Source organism: Aphelocoma coerulescens, chromosome 15 (assembly GCF_041296385.1).
Source record: "Aphelocoma coerulescens isolate FSJ_1873_10779 chromosome 15, UR_Acoe_1.0, whole genome shotgun sequence".
In the NCBI taxonomy this organism is placed as follows: Eukaryota; Metazoa; Chordata; class Aves; order Passeriformes; family Corvidae; genus Aphelocoma; species Aphelocoma coerulescens.
The window spans coordinates 13,846,609-13,872,811 of record NC_091029.1 but is presented as its reverse complement, the minus strand read 5'-3'; the positions used below and the strand labels follow the sequence as shown (position 1 = coordinate 13,872,811).

General features: G+C 47.0%; 1 protein-coding gene across 2 annotated transcripts; it reads left to right on the top strand.

The window, feature by feature from the left end:
• The first annotated feature begins 8 nt into the window (after positions 1-8).
• Positions 9-23,779, top strand: RNFT2 (ring finger protein, transmembrane 2). Of its 2 annotated transcripts, none has more exons than XM_069030444.1 (9): positions 9-447; positions 2,934-3,412; positions 3,870-3,946; positions 5,478-5,578; positions 7,670-7,823; positions 16,583-16,732; positions 19,925-19,990; positions 20,923-21,023; positions 21,978-23,779. In XM_069030444.1, the coding sequence occupies exons 1-9, from the start codon at positions 365-367 to the stop codon at positions 22,141-22,143; spliced, it is 1,377 nt and encodes a 458-aa protein (XP_068886545.1). In that variant the 5' UTR covers positions 9-364; the 3' UTR covers positions 22,144-23,779. The 2 variants fall into 2 exon arrangements, with proteins under 2 accessions (XP_068886545.1, XP_068886544.1); XM_069030443.1 differs by having other exon boundaries at positions 20,923-21,024; positions 21,938-23,779.
• Positions 23,780-26,203: the final 2,424 nt, after the last annotated feature.

The window sequence follows — 26,203 nt, the reverse complement described above, 5'->3', positions numbered from 1 at the left end:
ACAAGACGGGATTTCATTTCCCACGAGGGCGTTGAGTCGTGTCACAGCGAGAGCCACTGTTAGATGTCCCCACGTTCTTTGGCAGGACATGCCATCCCACAGCTGTACACTCCTGGTGACTGCCACGTCCTGCAGAAGGGGACCTGACTAATTCCTGCCCAACCTGGAGACCCATGTGCTCCCATTTCCCATTCAAAGTTGTCTCTTTGCAAGTGTACTGAGAAACAAATGGGAGCTCGAGGTGCTCTGTCACAGAAGCAAATGATTCCTGCCAGCCATGTCCCCAGCTGAGTGGGTCCCACAGCCCTCTGCCCCCAGGGTCTGTGCCATTAGCCACACTGGGATTTGCTGAGCCACAGAGTTCATGTTGAGCGTGTTGTGTTTTAAGGTTTTGAGGAAAATGCAGAGGCGGCACAGCAGCAACACTGACAACGTGCCTCCTGAAAGGTAAATCCTTCCCCTTCTTCTTTCCTCCATTTTTCTCTCCTGAGAGGAGTGTTCTGATTTAAGTGTAGGGGGTGTTTTAGAAGATGAAAGCTCAAAATTAAGAAAGACATCAAATTCCTGTGCATGTGGTGTGGCCAGGCTTTCTACTCAAGTTTGGGGATTCTAGAGACCGGTTTACTTTTCTCCTTCCTATAAGTTATTGATTGCTGCCAACCACAGTGTTTCAGGATGATGATCCAGTATGGCACAACTGGGAGACAGCTGGCTTAGCATGGGCAGGATGCTTGGAGCTCTGGAGGAGGGATTCATGGCACAGCCCTGTGGGGAACCTGAGTGCCATCAGTGTGCAGGGATGGACCTGTGTGAACAAGAACGATTTACACTTCTCTTATTAAGGTGTTTAAAAAGTCTGCTGGTCTGAAGCTCCCAACTACTCTGATTTAGTGTTTTATAAAAGAGTTTGGGTGACCCTTTACATCTTCCCAAAGTCTGTATCTATCTTCACCTATGTGAGTATTTAGAAGTAGAATACCTCTGATTTGTTTCTGTAATTATGACAGCAGCAAGGGAGCCTTGCTGCTGTTGTTCTGGTACTAAATATTCCCTGGTGCTTTCCCAGAGTTGGAGCATGACTTTTTTTTTTCCTAAAGAAGAAACTAATCTAATTACTCCAAGATAAAGATGGAACTAACAAATTTCATTGCTCTATTTGAGCTGAGATTATAGGATCATTAGCAAATGTTTTATTTTCTATAGTGATTTTGCAGTTAGAGCTGAAGCCTTATGTCATGGCCATTGCTAGCATGGTACCATTCTTAATTTCAGAGGGGAAAAAAGCCATTTTCAGTTTTTTTCTGCATGGTGCTTCTGATTTTTAACAGGGTAAATCCATATTGTCAGGAACAGAGGCTGAAGTTTTTCTAACTGTAGAAGGAAATGCTGTTGCCACTGGTCTTTCTTCACTTTTGTTAACTTCAGCAGCCTCACAATTTCAACAAACAAACCTTGTTTGTTTTTAAATATGTCCCAGATTAATTCCTTCCTGCTGAAAGCACAGTCATGTATCCTGGTAATACTATTCCAAACAATAGTTGTGTCTTTATTTGTAACACTGTGTTCCACCCAGTCTGTTTGTTACATTCCCAGATGTGAGTTGTGTATACACCCCTGAATTGTAGTGTTAGGTGTGAATTTGAAGACCTGGCTGATGAATATTTTGGACCAGAAAGAAGTGTGCAATGTCTTGTTGACTTGATTCCTTGCTGAAGCCTGCAGAGAGATGGCAGGAATGGGGTGCAGCTATAAAAAGCCTTATTAGGAGTTTACTTAGTGGGAAGGTTTGCCTGGAGAGGTTTGAATCTGTCCCCAGAGGGAGGTGAAAAGCAGTGCTTTATGCCCTGTAAGTGCCTGGGGAGGCTTTTCAACCCATGGGGGAGAGAGGGTTGAGGGCCTTGTGACCACTATTCCTAAAGTTAGAGATCTCCCAGGATTAAAATCAAGAGGGACCAAAGCTCTGCAACATGCCTTATTTGTGGGCTTTGCCTCTTGCTGAGGTTTATTTATTGTTTGCTCTCCTTCTGCAAGTTAGAGAAGTATTTGCTGTCTGTCATGCATTTGCTGCCTGGTGATTATTCTACTCATTGCCTGCATTGTTCCCTCTCATCTAAACTTTCCTTGTATTGACTTCCAGTGAAGAAAAGCTGTTGTCTTTTGCTGTTAGGATGAAGATATTTATACTTTCTTTTTGTAACCTGGGTGTATTCCAACACACTCAGGACAGAATCAGTGCCAGAACCAGTTCTGTCCAGTGCCCAGTAATTTGGGTACATCCACATCCAATTTGCAAAAAATATCAAAATAAAAGAATTTGTCGGGACCCATGAGCACATCCTTCACTTTTGTGAAGGACACATAGGCAGCTCTCAACACTTCTCTTCCCCTGATGATTCTGTCTCTTGTTGATGCAGTTCATCAGTGGGCAGGTAGTGATTGTCCCTAAATAAAGGCAGAAGATTTTGGGGATAACTCATTGCTTTGAATTAGCTTGGTTAATTTGTTTGTTTATAGTATGGCTTGACTTGGTGGTGCTGTGGCAAGTTCCATGGGGTTTTGTATGTTTTTCTTTAAGTACTCAAATGGTTATAGAAGATATTGGATTTGGTATTGGGTGTATTATTTCTTTGTTTTCCCCAAAAGTAAACAGGGTGTTTTGGAGCTTCATTCCTTGGGTGAAGGAACTGATGCATTTTGGTCAGGTCTGCAGAGGTTCTCTGATCTTATCTGAGGAGTCTGGTTACTGGCCTCTAGTTCTGCAGCTGTAACTTCCCGACAGCAGGTAGAGGGAAGAGCATCTGTCATCTGGAGACCTTCTTGTTCTGATAGTGTATGAGGAACTCTGGAATCACTGAAGTCAGGGTTGGGCTAAAACACCACGAAGTTCTGTGTACTCATTTTTATTTAAACACTTTAATCTCTGCCCACTGCAGAAACCGGAGCCAGACAGTCAGTTCTGAAACCAGCGTGGATGAAAGTGGAGTTTTTGAAAGCCTGAAGGCTGAAGCCTCCTCTCCACAGCAGCTGTTCTCAGGGCTGGCCGGGATCCCCTCGGGCACCATCACAGCCACGCCCTTCCAGTCCGGGCTGGTGCTGGGCTCTTCAGCCGGAGGTGGGGAAGTGTTCATCCAGATGCCAGCCCCGAGGGAGGAGGGGGCCAGCCGAGCTGAGGGAGCCCCGTTTCACCACCGGCAGCCATCCCATCACTTCCACCATGGCCATCACCGGGGCTCCTCTCTGCTGCACATGGCAGGGGGGGACCGGCACGGGCACGCTGAGGAGGGCACTGAGGAACAGGCTGGAACTCCAGCCCCAGCTCTTTCTGAGCTAAAAGCTGTAATTGGTTGGCTGCAGAAGGGACTTCCCTTCATCTTGATCCTCCTGGCTAAAGTTTGTTTCCAGCACAAGCTTGGTGAGCATCCATCCTTTTTGAACTGTGTTTAGAGAATGGGTAGGAGGCTTTATCAGGCTGTGATGTCTGATACATTTATCCATGTGACAGTGTCCAGATAGAGTCTAGCACAAAGGGAACATATTCAAATGCATGGGATAATGCATGTGATAAATTTACCCTACTTTCAGTCCAAGCTGTTTTCATCTGGGTCAGATCCATCTGTTTCCTGTGCGTACCAGTTCTGTTCCTTTTCCTAATTTCTCCTTGACGTTCCTGTGAGGCTGAGGATGTTACCAAGGCTTCTCCCTCAGAGCTCTCTCTAGGAGAGATGAGGAGAGCTTACATTGGTGATAGCAAAGATTTCTGTGTAGAAAGATCAGAGGGGTGAGACTCTTGTCTTGCTGGCAGGGTGGTAGTTGTGAAATGAAGTCAAACAGCAGCAGCAGTTACACTCTGACAGAGCCTTTCCCTGCAGGAATTGCTGTGTGCATTGGCATGGCCAGCACCTTTGCCTACGCCAACTCCACGCTCCGAGAACAGGTTGCTTTGAAGGTGAGTTCAGTATTTTACCTTCTTATGTTCCCAGGAAACATTTTCCATGCACAAAATATCATCTGTGTTGACCCTTTAATTGCAGTGTAGGGCTGAGTGCATTTATTTGTGGACAGATCTGTCTTCTTCCTCTTCTCCCCATGGATGCTCTCCCACAGTTTCTCTCCTGCTTTTTTGTGAAAGTGTGGCATAGTAAAACAAACAGAGGACAGGTCAGGGATGTTGTAATCTGCATCTCCCTCTGCCTTTGTTTGGCAGTGCCTATTCCAGCACTTCTCTGCACCTTGGTTTCCCATTATGTACAGCAGAGATGCTGAAGCCTATTTGACTTGTTAATGATGAGATTTAACTTATTAGCATTTAGATAATGTTTTGAGATGTTCAGCTGAAAGATTTCGTAGATGTATTGCTTGCTCGTGGCTTTATAATGCTCTGTGCATAATATGCTTAGAATATAAAGAAACCAGCAGATCTTTTCAGGTCTTCTCATTTTCTGTGTCAGGAGAACAGTTCAACAGCACTAAAAGCACAAGGCTAGAATTGCTTTTTTGTTGAAATTACATGAGTTGCACAGGTGCATACTTGTATCTACCAGCAGCAGTGGAATCAATGTGATCCAACGCTGAATGAACAGATAAATGGCACAGTCCAGTAACAGATTGCTGTTGCCTTGCACTCTGCACCTCTGTCCTTCCAGCAGTGTGCCCCTTAATCTGCCTGCTTTAAATCTCATCTTAACAGTCCTGGCTGTTGAGCAGCTAGAGACCTCCCTTCTTAATAAATCAGCCCAGAAGAAAAATGGTGGATGTTTTCCTCTCAGGAATAAAATTTACTCCCCAAAACTTACTGAGGGCTGAGACGCAGGACAGTATCCTCTGCCATCCAGCTTCTGTCTGTAACATTCCATGTATTTTGAAATGCAAAATTTCTACTTCTTTTGACCTTTAATTATTTCGTCAATCAAAAATGCATGTTCCAAAATCTCTGTGCTTTAGGATAACACCCAGATGTGCTGCATGTAGTGATGGGGTATGTTTGATTTAACTAAACCTTCCACTGAGTGACTTTGGATCTATTTATAAAACACCCCTTTGATCCTCTTGACCCCTTGAATTGTCACTCCAACCAGGTGACAGCTCAGAATTTAGGACAATATGTGGAATGGACTTTTTTTAATCTGCTTGTCATACTGCATTTTAAATATCAGAAGATTTTAGATGTCCCAAGAAAGATCCCAACTTTAAAGATGCATTCTGCAAGTAAGGCTGTTGTTTTCACCAGCTTATTTTAATTAGTTTCTCTAAAGTTACCTCATTGAAAAGGTTAACTGAGTGAGAGGCATTTCAGCTTGTGTTTATATATGTCTTTACTTAGCAGACTACTTCTTAGTCCTGTGAGAATAAACTAACTACTGAACTCTTTGGCACATATTTGCATCCCCTGGGCTGGATTTTTCAGCAGTTGAAGGCTCAGCTCAAGTCTTGAGATTTTGAGTTGAAGTAACTCTGCTGCTTTTCTCTCTCTTGCTCAGGAGAAGAGATCAGTGTTGGTTGTCTTCTGGATCCTGGCCTTTCTCACTGGAAACACCCTATACTTGCTTTACACATTCAGCTCTCAGCAGCTTTACAACAGGTAGGCAAAATTTACATTGTACAGGATGGAAGCAGGTGATAATTTCCAGGGAGGAGAAGAGGGAAGCTCCCCTTTCCCCACACTTTGGGAGGAAGTGTGTGTGCCTAAAGGATCTGCTGTCTTTGTTACCTCTTTGTAATACCTTTCAGTGCAGGAAAAGAATGTGTGTCACTTTACCAGTGGATTATGCTCCTATCAATAAAGGGATACACAGTGTATAAATGGGCCAGGGTGTGATGATATCAAAACACGGTGGATCCTTTCCAAGAGGGACCTCTGAATTCCAATTTTGACCACTGCAACTGAACATAAAGTGCAGGTGTCAGAGGCAGATAAGGAACTGACCCACTGATTTTCCTCTTCCTATAGTAGTCTATCAAGCTTTGAGTTTAGGTCAGGAAAAGAAATAGCAGTGTTTTACTCCAGTGTTCTCAGAGCTTGGAGGCACTTCGATCTGAGGTAATTAAGATAGCCTTGCCTTTCAAATCCTGGCTAAATTAGTTCTCAAATACAGGAAGGTCTGTACTAATGGATTTGGTTCAGCACTGTCCCTGCTTATTATAAAGCCAATAGGAATAATGACAGATAGGAAGCAAAGAAAGGGGGAGAGCTGCAGGGCTTGAATGTGTGGGTCTGAATGGGAGGCCAAGCCATGGGATTCACTGTATGGAGCTTGTGGGAGGGAGTGGAAAGGAAGGAACAGGAATGGCAGAAAGGTGTGGAAGTGATATTTGTTTGCACCACAGGGTAACAGTGTGTCTCTAAGAAGGTGGTCAAGGTTAAAAGCATGAATGGGTCTAGTTTAAAATAAAGGCTAGATCGTCTAAAATAAAGGGGTTTTAGCAATTTGGGGCCATCCTACAGACAGTTTAGAGCATGGCTTGTGACCAGTGGACAGGCTGGGCCACACCTCCATGAAAGGCCCTGTTCCTGAGTGCTGCAGTAGTGTCATGCTCAGGGTGGTGTATCTTGCTTGCTGTGTGGGGACCTGGGACTGTTTACAACCCAGGCTTGTCAAATTAGAAATGGCTGCTTCAGTTTTGTTTCCTTCTGGCTTATTTTTCATTTCCTGATTTTTTTTTTTTCTTGTTTCTAGTGCACGAATAGTAGTAAAGTCTCTGATTCTGTTTCTGTTTTTAGGGTGTAATTTTACCTGTTGTGCTGTGCCAGTGTTGTGAGTATTTTAAATTCATGTTCAGGCTTTTCATTTTGGGTTGGTTACTTTACTTTGCTTTTTTTTTTCCTGTTTAGTTTTTGCTTTCTACCATGAGGCTTTAGCAGGTAGATACCCTGAAGGTGAATCCTGTTTTTTCAGCCTGAGAAGGGTCTTGTTCTCATTATTGCTCAAGTCAGTAGCTCCTGCACATTGCTGGATGAAATTCTGCTGTCCCAGATTCCACTTTTTTAAACAGCAAATGTTCAGCCCAGTAAATGACATTATGTATGGGGCATTACTTGTTTGGACCGTTGGTTCAGGTAAGAGTATTAACAGAGCCCAGCTCTTGTTCTGCTTCAGGCAGTTGCCACTGTCAGAGCATGACACATGTGAAGTTCTGACCTTTCTGCTGTGTCTGGTGCAGAGTTTCCTGTGTCACCACTTCGTTTCATGTCCACAAGTAGCTTTAGGGACTGTGCCCCTGTGACAAACCAGCCTCAGAGGCTGTGGGGGTGTTCACTTCCCCAGGGAACCAGAACTGTTCTGAGCAGGACTTCCAGGACAAGCTTTTATACCCAGATCCCATGGAGCAAGCCTGTGCACTAAGGGCACTATCAGCACACCAGAGGCTCTGTTGCAGTGGGAAAGGCAGGTTATGGAGATTGCTGTCTTCCAAAGCAGACTTTATAGGTGTTTGGGTCCTGTTTTGTGACAGTGGGTAAACCTGCTGGCCTCAGTAGAAGTGGGCAAGAGCAAAGTCAAGAGGCCCACAGGAACCACAAGGTCTGATTTGCGTGTCTTCCTCTTCTTGCCCTTGAGAACTTCCCTGAAGTTCAGGGGAGTTTCTAGGCTCTCTCTAGCCAGCAGTGGATACAAGAAGCTTGAGCAAGCTTCTCCTCAGTGGTATTTGAGCTGTGGTGCCTCGTGCCTTTCAGCCTTATATTCCTGAAACCCAGCCTGGACAGGCTGGACTTCTTCGACCTCATGTGGATCGTAGGCATCGCAGACTTTGTGCTGAAGTACCTCACCATTGCCCTGAAATGTCTCATCGTGGCCCTGCCCAAGATCATCCTCGCTGTCAAGTCAAAGGTAGGAGACTCTTCTTGATGCACAAACCTTTGTCTTTGATAATCTGATACCTTTACCACACATGTGCAGTGTGGAATCGGAGAATCATGGAATGATTTGGGTTGGAAGGGTCCTTAATGACCACCCAGTGCCACCCCCTGCCATGGGCAGGGACACCTTCCACTGTCCTAGGTTGCTCCAAGCCCCATCCAACCTGGCCTTGGACACTGCCAGGGATCCAGGGGCACCTACAGCTGCTCTGGGCACCCTGTGCCAGTGCCAAATATGGATGGAATAATAAAAATATTAAAATCTCTTGATAAACCTTTGGCAGAAAGTCACCTGGGTATCAAAGTTTGGTTTTTGAGCCATCACAGGCCTGAACAAAGGTTTGGTACTACCAGCAATGATTAAAGTCTAGAGAGGTGAGGTAAGAATTCTTTGAGGAGGAATTGGTTCTAGCAGCCAGATAACTGCTTCTCTTATTGACCTTAAGTCTTGTCTTCTGAGTAACCTCTTTAAATTCGTATTTCTAAAGCAGGAACCTCTTCATGTCATGGGAAGAAATTGCAAGTATTTTTCTCTTTGACTTGCCACTTGGGTCAAAGAAGTGACTGGGTTAAACTGAAGCTACAGATGCCACAAAAGACAGCACCAGTTCTAAACCATGGGTGAAGAAATACTTTAATGAAATGCTTCACATATTTAAATGTTCATGAAACCATATGTAGAATGGGTCTAACTTGAAACTTTCACACTACATTCTCTCTTAAAATACCTTTTGATATGTTTTTACTTTTACAGATGTCTCATGCTGCCTCTTCCTCCACTCCCATGTAGCGTCCACATTTCAGTGGCAAATGTAGCAATGTGTATTATTTGCATTCAGTAAAGAAACTTTCTGGCAGCTGTTGGGATGAAAGGCACTCTATAGATGCAAGGTACCAGCATTAATTGCTGAAAGTCTCAGGCAGGGCACTTCAGGGGGTATCTAAACTGGGAATAGTTTTGCTTAGAAATGACATGGGTGGCAGGGGAGTTGAGCAGTTTGTTCCTGCACAGCAGGGCTATCTAAGATGGTTATTAATTTATTTCTGGCAATTGTCCAGCTTTTTTTTTCTTTCTTCTATTATTATTATTATATTTTGGGAGATTAATGTGCTGGGTCAGAGCATAATCCAGCCTGGGGAGGGAGGGAGAAGTGATGTGAATAGTGTTCCCAAGATAAATTGCAGTGTTGGAAAAGGTTCACAGCCTTTGCTTGCTTGTCTGAGAGCCATCCCAAGTACTCATTAATCCTTGTCGGGAGAGAAGAAAGAGAAGGGGTCTTTATTTGCAGCTCCAGTGAGAGGCTGGTAGGATCACATCTGTCAAGGGCCTATAATGACTCAGAGCACAGATGCTTCATTTTTAATACCTTTTTCTGGAGAGCAATGTGTCTCACTTTTTTTAAGCCCCTTTTTGTCTTAGGATGTTGTGGATGGTCTCACTGTCCCCTGACACCTGAGACTGCTGTTACCCACCACTAGATCTGGATTTGGTTTTCTCGCCCACTCTGCACTGCAGCCATTAAGCCAGCCAGGGATGAAATCTGGTGTAACAAATTAAGCAAGATCAAACTGGGATGGGAGAGCTCCAGGAGAACCACAGGACACCATGGAAATTGTAATTGGTAATCACATAGCTGAGCTCCTTCCCTGAGCCTGGTGACACAGCTGACTGCTGCAGGCCAGCACAGTGCCACGCAGATGAGGGGTTTTAAATGGAAGCTTTTGCTCAGTTAGAACACTTCTAGTGCAATTTAGGCACATGAACTTTGACCAAAATTGTTATCAAGTTTTTTGCTATCTGCTGTGTGAATACTTACCAGATACAAAGTTATTCTCTTCTTCCCAATGTCCTCCTAGTAGTATTTCTGCTTGAAGGCCAGCTTGGAGTTTATGACCTTCTGGGTGGCTGTCACTTAATGGTAACAGGCTGCTGGAGAAATATAAATTTAACTCAGTAGAGCTAGATGTTTTTGAGATGTGTATTTATATGTAGTGAGAAGTTTTTGTGCCAGTATAACTACTCAGAACAGCAGCCTCTTGCTCCCCTAATAGAGGGCCTGAAGTGGAGGTTGCTGCGCTCTGAGGGGTGGAGTTCAGCAGAGAGGGATTTAATCCTGAGTTCCCTTGCAGTCCCATGCAGCTCTTGCTGGCAGTCAGCAGTAGATCCTAAAACTTGCCCATGGATGGGGTGTGGGGAACTTTAATCATCCTGCACTCAGCCTCTGAGCTGGCTCTTCAGAATTTCCTCATTTTGGAAGTTCAAAGGCACTTGCAAAGCTAGCCTGGCTTTTCCTGCTTCTCCTTGGGATTTTGGTCTTCTCTCAATACTGTGTGGTTTTTGCTTTTATTTATCAGTCTTCATATCCCCCCTCACTCTTGTCTGTAGACTGAACACCAACAATTTTTGAGTCTTTTCTCAGAGATTGTTAATTCCAGATCTTATTATCCTCCTCTGGACTGTCTTCATTCCCTCCCTGTTTTCCAGACCATTTCTCCAGTCTGTCAAGATGAATTTGGAATATAATCTTTCTTTCGGGTGTGTTTACAGCCTTTCCCAGTTTAGTGTCAGCTGTACATTACTCTGTTCCATCAAGATCATTAATGAAAATAGTGAATAGCACTAAACTCTGCTTACATCAGTAAGATGCATCTTTTCATTTTGAAAGTAAACACATGAAAAATCTGGGTTAGAACACTCAGTTCTCCCCATCCAAAGTACCTGGGTCATGTGTTCCTAGTGTGCAAAGGAAGGGCAGCTTTCGGTCCAAGATGACGTTTGGATCAATGCAGGGAAAGAAGAGCTTGGGAACTGGAGAGAAAAGCAGGAAAATGAAGGTAACCCCAGCATCAGAGTCACCTCACAGCTCTGGAGCCTGTGGAGTTTCCAGGAGAAGGATCATACCTGTGACTGGAGGTGTCCCTCTCTCCCCCCGAGCTGTGCCAGGCACATCAAGCTGGGTACAAGTTTCAATAACAGCTGAGCTCATCATTCCTTTGGAAGGGGGGGCTTGGCTCCCACCCTGCATGCTGAAGGCTCTCCATTAAAAAAGGCAAATAAGATCATTTGGTTCAATATTAAATGAATTAAAGTAAATTAAACTGCAGGAGCCATGTGGCCTGCAGAGGCTTCCATTGTTGTACACCTATCAATGGCAGCTTTTCATTTTCACTGCTAAGGAATGACAGCTTGAGGGGGGTGGAATTCAAAATAAGGAAATAAATAATAAAAAGACACAGTTGCCAAAGATTTCACTTAGGAAATCCCAGGTGCCTGCAAGTCTTCCATCCCCTCCTCATGTTGTTGTCAGCAATCTGGGCTGGAGAAGTGAGTGAAACATGGGGGGAGGAAGAAAGAAAACCAAACCAAAAAGAACTGTAAGAAACTGTTATCCCAAGTTCTTTGATATTTGTATCCCTATCTCTATAGGGGACAAAGATACCAAGGACGTTTTGATACATAAGAAAGGCCCTAAGAAGGAGCTTTCTCTGCATGCTCAATACAGGTGTGCAGCCAAGTTACAGGGGACTGCATTTCCAGGAGAGTGAAAATGCAGGAGGAGAACACTGACATTGGCCCCTCACTGCAGCTCTGAAAATATTTGCTTGGTTGTTTTTTTCAGTTGATTGTTTTATTAGTGCTTTTTATTTTCAAAGTACTATCTCATCAAGTCTGGTCAGAGAAAACTTGGCCTGGATGTGGCAGCAATTGCAAATTCTGCACTTGGACCTTGGACCAAAAACCTTCTTCAGGAGCACATAATGTTTCCTGCCACAGATGGGTACAGCTCTGCCATGGAACCTGGCACATTAATTTCCAAATTCCTTCTGAAGCTGCACCTTTTTTTTTTTTTTGTCCTAAGGGGGGGAAAAAAAAAGGCTCTTGGAGCATTTGAGTCCTCTAAATATACAGAAGCAGTAAAAAACGCACTGGGAACTGGCACATAGATGATGTTTAATAAAAAATATCCAGGCAAAGATGTTCCTGGTCCTTTGTGCAATATGGAAGTTATTCCTGCTCTTCCCTCACAGTGTGGCTGAAGTGGGGTTCCCAGACAGGTGACAGCCCATCCTCTCATTCCCCTCTCCTCTCTGACCTTGGATCCTCTTTGGGGGAGCTCGCTCACAAACACATTCACTCTTCATGGACAGCAGTCTGAGCTTGGATCCTCTTGAGCCATGGGAACTCCAGGATGTTCTGCAAGGACTTTTCCCTGCTGCAGTCTGGGACTGATGTGCTGTCCCAGAGTCAGAAGTGTGGGATTTATTATTTACAAAATTGAAGAACTAACTGAAGCATAAGAGCAGGTACTGAGGAGTGGAGACTCCTCTGTCCTCCTCCCTCAACATGCTTTGCAAGTCACTGCTACTGAACTTTAAACAACTCATTGCACTTAAGGGCTTTCCCAGTTTAACTTTCCAGTTTAAGATATGAAAGATATTATTTTCAAAAGTTTTGTGTGCTAGCTAAAATTCTCATTTTCCCCTCTAGTCCCACCTTGACATTACTCCTCATTAGTCCTGCATGGATTTTCACCAGCATCCTCCATGCCACAATGCTGTTTACTGCTCCTATCCAGCACTTTATCTATTGGCACCATGACCTGGAATCTCAGCAGAGCCTGCTCTCCTCTGATCCAAATTGCCAGCAGGTCTCCAAAGTTTTTTTGAGCATCTCCCCGTTTCAGAATATGCCCTAATGCTGCTGGCACCAGAACAAGTGAGACTTGGAGCTTCCCTTGAGTGCTAATCACACCTTGCAGTTGCCTCATTGCAACTTCTCTCACTTGCCTTGCATCCCCCATTCTAATTCCGCTGTGTCAATCCTTGCTGTGCCTCTCTGTTTCCTTGTGGGGAGGCACACATGCACTGAGGCAAAGCCTTATGGCAAAAGAGGCTGCACAGTGGAGGCTCAGCGAGGCTCTGGGGGAATTAGCATTGCTGCTGCAATGTGCCCCCTTTGCTGTGTCTAGGTTGGGATTCAATTTTTAATTATACTGTTCCACATTATTTTTCTGTGAGACTTCTTCCCTCCATCACCACACCCCAAGGATGAAGGTGAAAGACTGAAAGAAGCTGTTGCAGCAACTGGGAAGTTTATAGGAAACAAACTGCTGGAAGAACATTCTACAAGTTCAAGTTGAATGCTACACTGGAGAATTAAATCCTGTCCTTTACTTTGCCAAATAATTCCTATGTGATCCTAGAAAAGTCAGGTAGAGCTGCAAAATGAAGTCAGTGGTTCAGCTTTTAATGGTAACGTGATCTATAAAATGAAGTGCTTTATAAAAAGTCTGATCCCAGACATCTGAGCTTGACACCAAAACAGCCTTACCTTGACCTTTGTCTTTCTGTGTCTCAGGTTCTTATTTAGAAACTGCAGAGAAAAGCTGTCCCTGAGGTCAGCCAGGAACATGAAAATAAGGGGGTTTTAAAACTGTTTTCTGTAAGTGCTGATGTTGTAAAGGGACTGAAGAAATTTTAGAAGTGTGCTCCTCTGAGCAGAGCTCAAATGGCAAGAAGGGATCAGATGCAGATCTGCCATCAAGTAGTGAGGATATAACAAAATACCAAGAAGTTACATGCTCAATGTGCAAAAATAGGCAGTGCATTACAGACTGAAATACTGCATGAATGGAAGGAAGAGTGCAATTGTATGAAAATGCTGAATTCTCCTCTTTCAAAATAAGTGCTTGATTTGAAGTATAAAAACAGTCTTTGTATGTGGTGAAGGAGGTGCAGAAAAATGGAGGGTTATACACAAGTCATCGACTTGCTTTTTTAACTGAGCACTGAAAAAAAGGAATCAAAATTTCACCATGTGGTATCTGAGGCTCATCAGCAGAGCTGCTAAAATTAGATCCCAGCACAGCCCTTCCCCACGTGTGCTAATGAAGTGTTTGATACCAGCAGTAGCAGCAGCAGCTCTCACAGAACTCACTCAGAGGAAGCAGGGCCAGCACTGCCCTTCTCCCTTCTTGGTCAGGTTTAACCCTTGGTGAGAGCAGAGCTTTTCTTCTGTTACCTAACTTACCCTAATGAGGAGCCATAATTTCAGGTAATACCTTTTTAATCTCTGTAGTTCAGCTTGCTCTGGAGGGCTGGCTCGTGCACAGTCCAGTCCTGCACTGGGGCTGGCTCACAGGCTCGCCAGAAAGATTTTGCTGATCTTAGAGAGCTGTTCAATCTCTCTGCAGTGCATTCCAGAAAAAATTCCCAGATTTACATGGATTTTTATGACATAGGAAAAGTCACCTAACAGAGACAGGTGTTGCCTTATTTCAAGCTGCTGTGCCAAGTCAGATGCACAGGAGAAATAATTATATTTGTGCTTCATATAACATGCAGTGCTAATCTTGAAGAAAAAAAAGCCAGTATATTTTAGCTGAATTTTTCAGACAAAATACAGCTCGAGACAAAGATTTTACTTTGAAAAATGTAACCTAGATAGCCAAGAGATAACAAAGCTGAGAAGTGGCAGACAGGTATGTTGAGTGTGCTTACCCCTGATGGGTGCTGTCTGCAGTAAGTTGCTGCTATCAGAAATCTACATTTTGCTGCTGAAATTGTAGGGAACAATCCTCATTTTCCAAGCTTCTGGCTCAGAAGGAGGGCCTCACTTCTGCAGCAGCTCTTTGTAGAATTATTTTGGATTCTCTGGCACTTTTCCTAGTTTAACGAAGGGGCTGGTGTGGTGCGCTGAGATGCCTAACAAGACTTAGAACTTTCTAGTTCTCTTAAAGTGATGCTCAGCTGCCCTTGCATTCCTCTCTCCCAGCTGGAATCACTCTAAACTTATCAACATTTAATAGTCAGGTGGGTGCTGTTAAGGGGCTGCATGGAGGGATGCATCCTTTAAAATTTAACTTCACTCTTGGGAGGCTGTGACCAAGTTTCTACCTGTTAAAACATCCTGGTACCCTGCAGTTACCACTGCAAACTGAAGACTTGCCTTAGAGAAGGGGATTCTGAAAGCTGTGGGGAGGCTGGAGAAGTTGTGGTTAGATGCTGAAGTTTATCACTTGCTGCCACTTGCCACCTCCACAGCCTGTCTGTGCTCTGGGGCTGCCTTGGACCCAGCTTTCCTGACATCTCGCTGTGGACTCGGGTGTTTTAGTGCCTCAGAACTTGTGTTGTAGAAGAATTGCAGCCTTGATGCCCGAGGTGCTGGATGCAGCGGCTCTGTCTGATGCAATGGGAGAGCAAGCAGTGACCTGTCCCAGCCCAGCTGCTGGGGAAGCAGGGATCAATGAAGGATGGTGGGTGGGAGGAACGAGCTGGAGACAGCAGTTTGCTGCCTTCAGCTTGCTGGGAGCTTTCATCAGAGCCGTGTGGAGGGACACGGTGACAGCGTTGTCATTTCTGCCACAGGAGCTCCCGAAATAAACGATGATTGCATCGAAGCACGAGGCTGGAGAGAGACCTCTGTGCTAATTTAATAAATTGCTCGCATTTAGGACCCCAGATTGTTGTTGTTGCGTGTTTGCTCTGCGATGCCACCTGGGATTAGTGCGGAGGAGGGGATGGGCAGAGCAGGAAAGCAGCCCGGGTCCGTTAGCAACCACTGGTGTGACCTCACTCGTGTCCCGGGGGATATGAGATCATGAGCGTGCCAGAGCTCTCCGAAGGATTCGATTTGTTGGGAGCAGCAGGATGGCCTGCGAGTGATCTCATCCCGAGCCCCTGGGGAAGGGCGCTGGCTGTTGCCAGCCCGGCTGCGAGGACTTAATCCCCATCCCCACCTCACCAATTAGTGATTGGCCTGCGATGACATCACTGATGACAAAGCTAACTGGGACAACACAGCAAAATTCCTGGGGAATTTCCCCTTCTCCAGGAGCTTAGCAAATAAAAGGATTTTGACAGGACAAACCCAAATCTTTCAGTCCAGATAATGTCATTGCAGATTAAACATCCTTCTGGGCTCAGTTTGCCACCAGCTGTCCCCGTAAACAGCGTGGGACAGAACAAACCCTCGATAGGGCTGGGAGTGGCCCTAAATCAGACACTTTTATTCAGGCTCTGGTGAAGGCTGACAAAGGATGTTGCCCATTCTTTGAGTCGCTTTTGAGAGAGAAGATTTCAACCAGCACACTTCCCCCTCCCCACCTTTCCTTCCTTGAGGTCTTCAAGAAGATTTGGTCTCTTCAAGTTTTAAATGCCCCGAGGGTTTAATTTTCAGCACCAGTCGTTATCTGAGCACTGCCCAAGAGCCAACGCACGCCTGAGCGGAAGGGCAGGGATGCTGGCAAACATAATTAATTTGATTCTTTGGGATTACCTAAAAAGTTGTCAGGAAGACTGGGGTCACTTTCTGTTTAATCCCTGTACTTTCAGAAGGGATGTAAGGTCAAAGACATCTAACTTGCTTTCCTTTTCTCACAAATAATGATGTCTACAATTTACATCATATTAATCCCATATTAACCTTTGCTTTTCTGCAGCATTGTCCAGATACACAATTTATTGCCTATCCATAACCCCCTGCAAAGTTTAAAATTCCGAAGTGCAGCATAGCTGTGTCAGTGACAGAGCCCTATGGAGGAATGAAGGGATATTTATCCTTTCTAGGCACGGAGTTCAGTGGCTGCAGAGAAAGCTGCATCTCATGAATATGGTCTCTGCACCATTTAACAGTGCAGTGATCAGTGAACACCAGCCCTGCACAAATTAAATGTTCTTCTTTTGACTTGCTGATAATAATCATGTCTCACTTGCCTGGTTGTCTTGCAGGGAAAGTTTTATTTGATTATTGAGGAGCTGAGCCAGCTGTTCCGCTCCCTTGTCCCCATCCAGCTGTGGTACAAATACATCATGGGAGATGATCCATCCAGCAGCTACTTCCTGGGTGGAATCCTGATCATCATGTACAGCCTCTGCAAGGTGAGCACCTTAACGACCCCTGGGGAGTGTGGCAGGAGCAGGGCAAGCAGCACAGCTGCAGGGGACAAACACACCTTTGGGTTGTGGCTGTCCCTGCCCAGGAAACTGCAGCAGCTGAGGGCACCACGCGCTACAGCCAAAGGCATTTTGCTTCCCCAGCATGTGGGCATTGCTGAGCTGGGGGAGGATCTGAGGCTGCTCACCAGTGTTGCATCAGACTCATGAAGTCATTGCTGCTCCTTTAATCCCTTTCTGCAAAGGCTGCAGGAGAAGGGGAGCTGGCCTTGGGGGAGCAGTGCTGGCAGAGGTGTTGGCTGGCTCCAGATGTCACACAAAGGCAGGCTGCACAGTTACATGTTTGTCTCTAAGCTTTCCTCTGCCACTCCCAGCTCTGAGTGCAGAGGGAGGGACATCCAAGTCCTGCCTGGATAAAACAGGCAGCTCTGCCCCATTCTAGGTCCTAGTCTGGCTGATACAAGTGATGGACAGGAGTAATTAATGTTGCCTCAAAAATAAGAATGTTGAGAGCATAGAGTCTGTACAGTTGTAAATGAGTAGGTGTGATTTAGCCAGAACAGTGCCAGGTCTGAGGTCTAGAAATAGTTACATTTCTACTGGTGTGGTGTCCATCCCTCTGAGAAAGGCCAGGCTTGCTCCATCCCAGGTACCTGTCTGTGCCTGTGGTTCTGCAGGAGCAGACTGAAAAATGAAGAATAGATAATATATCCAAGCTGGAAACAGCTCAGAGGAGCAGAGTAATGCTAAATTATAGTGTAGCTCTGTATTGTATGGAAATAGGGGCATGCAACCCCTCCTGTCGAGGACTTTACAGTTCTTCTGAGCAAATTAGGCAGAGGAGGTCATGGCCAGTGAAGTGATTTGGTCATAGCAGGTCTGAGACCAAGCCAGGAGCAGAGCAAACAGTGCCAGAACAGGAGCACGTGAGGCTGGTGCAGCACTTCCCTCCATCCTCAGCTCTTTCCTGCTCTTCTCTCCGTGCTGTAGGAGAGGATTGTTGGCCCTTTCAGAGGTGGCATTGCCTGGACCCACGGCGGTATCCAGCCCTTCCCTGCCCTTCTGGCCTGGCAGCTCAGGCGTGCAGACCACAGACATACAAGAGCAAATTTCTAGTGACCTTTCTTGTGTCCCTGCTTGCAAAAGTAACATCTGGAAAAGGGATGCAGTTCCACATGCCATTTCTACACCTGGAGAAGCCCTCAGAGGGGGAAGATGCTGGTGGGGACTTCCACTCCTTGGAGCAAGGGGAGCCAAGCTCAAAACTACAGCTGACAGGGCAAGGGCCTCCCCAGCCAGGGTCGGACACAGTCCAACAACTGCAGGGCAGAGCCACAGCAATGAGGCAGGCTCAGGGTGAGGAGTCACTCCAGGTGCTGGGGTGGCCAGAGCAGTGGGGTCTGGAGCAAGGCACAGCCAAACTGGACACCAGCACTTTCAGAGCCCAGCTCAGCCATGAGCTGAGACCTCCAGGGCTGAGCTTAAATAGAGCTGCTGGGCCCAGGGGTTGGCTGTGGGAGGAGAGCCCAGGTGAGGTTCCTCAGGCCCTGGCACACATGGGAGCAGTTCCTTAGGGGTTAACTTGATGTTTCTGTCCTGTGAAACCTTTATAGGGAGTGTCAGGGTGATCTAGATTGGAGAAGCAGCTTCATTTTGGACAGTCTGTGTCCAGGTTAGGCTTAGCCCTCTGCACACCAAGACTTTGCTTGGAAGCGAGAGGAAAGGGGGAGCACCCTCTCCCAGTGCAGAGCGTGGAGCACTGGGTGTGCCCATCCCATTTACAGTCACCAGAGCTACAGCTCCAATTCCTTGCCTGAGGTACTGAAAATATCCCCAGAGGAGTCCACATTAGCAAAGCCACAAACCACATTAGAAAAACCACAGAAGCCAATTTGGCACTGAGAGCTTCTGTGCTCCTGGCAGAAATCCAGGGCTCGGCTGAGGCTGTGTCCCCTTCCCCTGCACAAAGGGCAGGAGCCCTTCCAGGAGGTTGCATGGAGCTGCTGGGAGCTGTGGTGATGGCTCTTTCTGGACTGTGTAGCCATGAGCCTCTGGTTTTGGAGGAGAAGTCCCAGGTGTTCACAAGTAGAGCATCCAGGTTGTGTTTTTTCCCTGTCCTGAGCAGAAGCACTCCCTGTGAGTAATGCAGGTGTAAAATGATGGCTGGTGCAGCAAAAGGCAGGGCATGGGCGAGAAATGGGTGTTGGACCTCTGAAACACGCAGAGGGAAAGAAATGAGGGGGGGATGTGGGCTGGGAGAGAGGAAACCTTGGAGCAAAGGCATTGGAGTCACACTGTAAGCAAAGCAACGAGGAAAATCTGGGAATTGCACTGTGGAAGAGGGCTGATCCCCATCCTTGTCAGGTGATGGAACGTCTGAGGCAGTGGGCAGCCTCAAGTGGTGGCTGCTGAGTGGAAGCATTACTGGAAGGACCCTGGGAGCCCTCTCTGTGCTGACTGGAAGCATTATTGGTGCCTTCATTTGCTTCCACATCCATTGCAGGATGATCTCATTGGCATTCCCTGCAGTGAGCCCACTTAATCACCAAAAATCATAAACAACAGAAAGCCAACTGCAGCTCTCTGTGCCTTTGCAGTGCTGCTCCAGCTCTGCACCTGCAGCATCACAGCCTCCCCTGCCCTCAGGTGACAGACAAAGCTCCTGCTGGGCCACCAGCCCCAGCTGATGCAGGGCTGTTCCTTGCACTGGTACTTTCCATCCTGTTTAGTTCAGTGTCTTTCCCTGTGCTCTGCCAGCAGATAGGGAAGATAAAGATGATGGAGTGGATTAGGTTTCCAAACTGTTTTCCCCTGGTTTTTTTACCTTTCCACTTTCCCATTCCCTCCCCTTTCCTATGGGAACGGGTCCATCTTAGCCCTTCCCTACTCAGTGGGGTGGACAATTGTCCCCAGCACAGCCTGGTGCCAGCCCCTCTTTGTGTCCTGTAAAGTCCCCAGTTTGCAGTCAGCTGCTCCCAAAGCTTTTCTGGCCACCCTTCCCCACTGTCAATTCCCATTTATTACATATTTCATGATCACCATGAAATCTTTTTTGGCACAATTGTTACTTTTTTCCCTCTGAGTATCCATTTGGAGAGAGTTTGCCGAGTTTCTGGACTCACACACGCACACAGAGGTTTTGTGAAAATGATCTAAAATGGGATGTCTGTTTTGCAGTCTTTTGACATCTGTGGCCGTGTGGGAAGTGTCAGGAAGGCGCTGAAGGTCCTCTGCACCCCCCAGGTAAGGAGTTAAATGGAGAGGAGCAGTCTCAGGGGTGGAACCTTGTCCCTGCTGGATGATAAAATTGAAACTTGCTCCATGTTATCAGGACTACAGAGTGAAACAAAGCTGTCCCATGGGTGGACAAGCTGGGGGCTCCTGTAAGGGATGTCAGGAACCTTTTCTGACATCTGCCCTGCCCCAGCTGTGGTGAGAGGTTGTTCCTGTTCTGTCTGATTGGAAGCTCTGTGTAATAGGGATTAATCCAACTGCAAGGAGCTGACAAAACTTTGTAGTGCCGAGTGTGGGAAGGACTTTGTGGTGCCTGGTGTGCAGTGCCATTGACACAGGAATTATCCCAGGCACTGCATTCCATAGGGCTGATACTGAGATCTGCTGCCGTGACTTACATTTTAAAAGGGTAAAATCAAAGACTGTAGAGGAAAAGAACCTCATCAAAGTTTGCTGGAGCTTATCTTGCTTATTCCCTGGGCTTGGGCTGGTCATTTTCCCTCAGCAGGTTTCTTTTTCCCCTAAATCTGTTACAGTGGGAGAAGCAACATTTACCTCCCCTGTATCTAAAGAGAAAGTGGGCAGCCTGTGGGTGCTGCTGCTGTTACTCTTTCTTCTATTGTCTACTCGTTAATAATAATACCTCCCTCCATCTAAACACCCCTGCAAATGATGCTGAATTAATCCTCTCAGCTCCCTGTTGAGCTCATTAAATTCCGTTATCCTTCCTGCACGAGTGGAGGCCCTAAAAGATGGAGTCAGCTCGAGGGGAAGAGCAAACAAGGAGCACAGAGCTCCAGACTCCCCCTCTGCCCCTTCCCCAAAGAGCAACACGGCTCTGGTGTCCTTGTGGGGAGTCTGGGGGTGAAGAGCAGTGTCTCTGTGACATTTATCTTTCCAATCCTTTGACGTGGGGGTTTTTTCCCTCCTCTCCCTGACAGACCTATGGAGTCCGTGCCACCAGCCAGCAGTGCAGTGAGGCAGGAGACATCTGTGCCATTTGCCAGGCAGAGTTCAGGGAACCGCTGATCCTTATGTGCCAGGTAAGACCCCAAAACTCTCCTGCTGGCATTCCTTCAGTGAACTCCTGCAGTAGGGAGAGGCACAGCCAGCCTGGGAACTTGTGAAGTCATTTGCTGGGTCTTGATCCAGCTCCTGGTGGATATTTATTGCCCTGGATAACCCCTGGATCATGGCAGCTGAGCCACTCTTGGGGTGACTGTGGCTGTGGGATGGACAGAGCCTTGTGGGGCAGGGACTGGAATGGGCAGTGCAGATCCTGGGTCTAGAGTGAGCAGAGTTTTACCTGCCCCTTGGGGGGGCTGGGTAGCTTTAATACTCCCTTTTGATAACAGGGTTATCAAATTAAAGCCATCCTGTGCATCAAAGGTGCCTCTTAGCCTGTGAACATCTGTACAGATGTTTCCGAGCTGGAAGCCCCAGAGAAGCTGCTTTGGGATCTGCTTGGCAGAGCTGGGATTCTGAGCAGTGACTTCACATGTGTGGAGGAGTTCTCAGCTTCTCACAGCTCCTCGTGCTCCCTCCTTGCCCTTTTCCTGTTCTTCCAGTCTGGGACTGCATAGTGTGTGCTGGAGAGAATCCGAGGAGGGGTCAGTGCAGAAATGAGAGGAGGAGATAAGGGGTGAAAACTGACATTTGTGGAAAAGGGGAAACTGGGAGCAGAATAAAGCCAATGCAAGGAACAGGGGGAAGAGAGGAGTTGTTGGAGCTCAGTAAGGACTTCAATAACTCAGGGAACTGAGGATGGAAATGTGGTAGAGGAAACCCTGTCAGCCCAGGTGTTGTAGGCCTTTGGAGGGTTTCTTTCTAGTGCTATCATTACAAACCAGCAATAAACCATTAGCTTTGGCAAACTGGGGCTTGTTTCCCACGTCCTGTGAGTGTCAGCTGCACTGGCTCCCTCCCTGCTGCCGCTGACGGTCGCTCTGTCCCCAGCACGTGTTCTGTGAGGAGTGCCTGTGCCTGTGGTTCGACCGGGAGAAGACGTGTCCGCTGTGCCGCTCGGTCACCGTGGAGACCCTGCGCTGCTGGAAGGACGGCACCACCTCTGCCCACTTCCAGGTGTACTGACAGCAGCACAGCTCACCAGGGCACAGAGCAGCAACGGCTGGAAAACCCCAGGATCCTGTGCCCCTGTTTAGTCGCCTGTGGTTTTGTTTCAGTCTTTCTTCCAGCTCTGAGCCAACAGAACAATTGTGACTGGCCAGAAACTTTACCCTGAAAGGCAGGGAAGGTGTGGGTTGTGTTATGGCAAACTCCAGGATGTTTCTGGAGCTTACATGGTTATAAAGTGTCTGGGATGTTTCCTATTTTCCTGTCCTTTCAGTATGGACAAACACTGCGTGTCCAGGGCAGGGGAGCTGTGACTGCACGTGCTGAACAAAGCTGTGCTCTGGCTGAGGAGCTTCACTTTACCTGGCCCTGCATTCCCTGAAGCCATAACTTTATAGAATTCCACAGCACCTCTGAGAACTCTTCCCAAGCAGTGCTTCAGAACCTCATGTCCAAAGTTTCAGCTGGAGAAATGTCATTTCCCAGCTGTTTTTCCAATTGATTCCACAAATGGCACGTGCTGTCACCTTAAGAAAATCACAGGGAACTTGGGAAGGACCACACCAGTGAAGCTGGAAATGACACTTCCTTTCCCTGGGAATGTTTTTCTTCTTTAATTTTCATGATGAGACTCCTGATTTCCCAGTCTCTGGGGAGAGCAGCAGAAGGTAAAAGTCAAGTTGGGTTTGTCTGCGTGGAAATCCAGCTCCTGACCAAGAGCATTTCACAAACTTAGGGTCTCTGCCCTGTGCTCCTCAGCCAGGACCTGCCTGGGTTCTCCAGGGAAAACCAGAACCTTGAGCTTCAGCAGGAGCTCCTGGAGGAGGGAGGTCCCTGACAGGAATTAACCCCATCCCTGTGGCCGAGGTCTCTGCTGAGGTTCTCCAGCAGCACAAGCCCTCAGAAGGAGCTGCTGTTCGTTCTGGAGCTTTCCTGTCCCCAGACGACCCCTGCTCCCACCCCTTTGGAACAGCAGCATCTTCCCAGCTCATTGCCATGGAAATGGCTCAAGGTGACAGCCCCACCTGAGCCATCAGCAGGAAGAGGTTCCTGGGGGAATGAGGCTGAGTCTGTGCTGATGGAAACTCCACAGGGGAAGGATTAAAGCAAACGGGAGCTGATGGGAACAGGATTAAGGCTCCACATTTCTTTGGAAATACCAGTTCAGTGTGGCTGAGGAGGAATGGTGAGAGGCAGAGCATGAGCTGGGGAAAATCCAAGTCTGGCTTGGGAGGTTCAGGGAAGCAGAGGAGGAGAAGCTTTACTTTCCAAAACAAAGCGATGTCAAATCCTTGTCAAATGCATCCTGTGGAAGTGGAGAACTAAGCCAAGGAATCTCCTTGCTCTCTGCAATGGGAATAGCTTCCCTCATCTTTGGGATGGGGGAGAGAGTTCAGAAAGGCAGAAAGCAAGGTTTTCATTGGGCATAAAAATATTATGTGTGATAGCCTGGAATATGCACCAGGAAAAGGGGAAATGAGGATTCCATGGGCAGGGAGTTTCTGAAAGGCTTCAGTGTCACTTTGCAGTGCCAATGAACCCAAGGATTTGTGTTCCTGCTCTCAAACTGTTTGAAAAGCTACTTCTCATTCTGAATTTTTTTCCAAAATGCTCCTGGAAAATGTGTTTGGAGAGTGTAAGAAAAGGTCAGTAGGAGCCCAGCTCTACAGAGAGCGTGAGATACTCTGCTTCAGAATCGGTGATTTGATGATAAGGCAGGAAACAAAAGGGAAAGGTTGGGTTTGCATTCTTAAAGTTTTGGGTTTTTTTGGGAGGATGGTCCTACCTTCTCCAGGAACATGACACTTGGACCAGAAAACATCCAAGGGGAACTTCCTTTCCAGTGACAGCTGCTGGGAGCCTGTTGATTTCCATGGGAAGGCTGGGGAAGGAAGTTCCTCTGAGAGAGGAAATAAAACACAGAGCCTTTTTTTGCCATTGAACAGTTATTTTTCTTTTTTTTTAATAAATTCCTTATAAATATGTACAAAGAGTCTCAGCATATGAAATTCCTTTTACAAAAGAGAGAAGCCCCATCCAGCCAGGACCGGGAGCCTCCTGGAGCTCCTGGAACTCTGAGCACAGGCCCTGCCCTTGCTTTGGTGAGGGGGAAACCTGCACAGTGACCCTGCTGGAGTTAATCCCAGTGGTACTGGATCAGCAAAATGCCAGGAACTGGGCATTCCCTGCCTGCCATTCCCTTAGCAACGCCCCGGGAGAGACTGGGGAATTCGCAGTGGCCTCAGGACTAACGAGGACAGACGGGGAGGGTTTTGTGATAAGCTGTGGTGAATGACTGGAAAAGGGGTGCTGTAAAAACCCAGGGAATTAAATCCCACTGCAGCTGGGTTTGCTCTGCTTGGTGCCACCTGTAACTGCTGATGGAGTAACTAATAAAGGTGTAAGTAATAAAGGTGTAACTAATAAAGGTGTAAGTAATAATGGCCATTTAATCCTCAGATGCTTTCAGTGAATATTTATCAAGCTCCAAAGTCACTCCCTGTAAATATTAAAAAGCTTGGGAAATTCAAGCACTCCAGTAATTCCCATGGGGTGGACACTGAAGTCACATCAAAATTCACTCCTGTATTCAAATAAATATTGTCAGGGAAAAATATTCACCTGTTTGTATTCTGTGGTGTAGAAACCCAAGGCAGGAGCAGCAGGTGAGGATCCCTCCCCTCCTCTCAGACTGCCTGGGCCTAAGGGAGCCCAATTCCCATGGTATTTACAATTCCCTCAGCCCCTGGATCTGGAGTTGGCATGGCCAGAGTCTCCTCACCTGTTGTGATGAGATGGAAAGTTCAGCTCACACACAGCAAAGTTACACAAGAATGAGGCTGAGTTTGACGCCTGGATCGAAAATCAAATTTGCTGGGAGCAAACTGGCTCCAAGGAAAGTTGTGCTGGGGAGCTGGGATACAGCCAGGAGGGCTGGACAGGGACAACAATGTGTGTCCAGGGTTTGATGTGGAGCTTCAGGTTCTGTTCTATACATCCCAGGCTCCTGTTGAGATCAGGGGCAGATGCTGTGTAGGAAAATTGAGTATTAAGGCAGATGTGCTATCCTGTCCTCATCAGGGCCATTTTCACAGGGCAGTGCAGTTTTCCAGCTGGGAAGTGCCTCATTCCAGGCTGTCTGTGGACAGACACTGCACCAGTTTAACCAGTTCAGTTTGTGATGGATTTCAATAGCAGGAACTGCTTCTGCTCATGCTGAGGGTTTAAAACCTTTATAAGTTCACTGTGATATGGAAACAAAAACTCACAAATCAGATGAAATTGAGTCAAGGAGTGTTTGGGATTTAAGGGAACTGCTTTAGCAATGGGCTTGGCTCAAAGAGGAATTCCTGCCTCCCTGCTCTGAAGCAGGAGCGGGATGGGATTCTCACCCCTCCCCACTGGCAGCTCCCTGGTTTGGGTGATTTGCTGGATGTTTGCCTTGGGTGCTGCCCCTCCTGGGCACACCGGGGTGTGTGACAGGAGGCCTGGTCCCATTCCATGCTTCTTTACCTGCGGAAAATAATTCTAAGGGGGAAGAGGGAGGAATGTGGAGCTCATGGGCCAAACGCTGCCCCGGTGTAACCCAGGAGTTGCTGGTGCAGCCCAGAGTTCACCTGGCCAAAGGAGCTGTGTGAGCAGGTGGCGGGGAGCTGATCAGCAGCCCACACCAGGCTGCTTTTACCTTGGAATATGGAATTCCAGGTTGTGCTGGGAGCTGTCTCGGCAGAGAACTGCTTTAAAAATTCATGAAGACTTCCCTGCCAGCTGTGCTGTGCACAGACCATGAGCTCATAACTGCGCTCTCCTCGCTGCTGAAACCTGAGAGGGCTCTGTCTTCCCGTCTGGAGAGCACTCCCCGGCCTTCCCAGCTGACCAAACCCAGGGATTGCTTGGCTGCTGTGAGGAAACAAAAGGGCCAGAGGGGAACTGTGCCGGTTTCCTGCCCACAGGAGGGAACAGGGAATTTCCAGGGAGTTCACAGCACCCTTCCCTTTCCATGCAAACACCAACCAGGGGCAAAGCAGATCTTGTAGAAAGGATAAAAACACCCCTTGTCAAAAATGGAGGCGTTCATGGATAGCAATTACACCACAAAATGTAAGGCTTTGACAAATCCGTACCCTCGAGTAAGGAATTCCAGTTCTG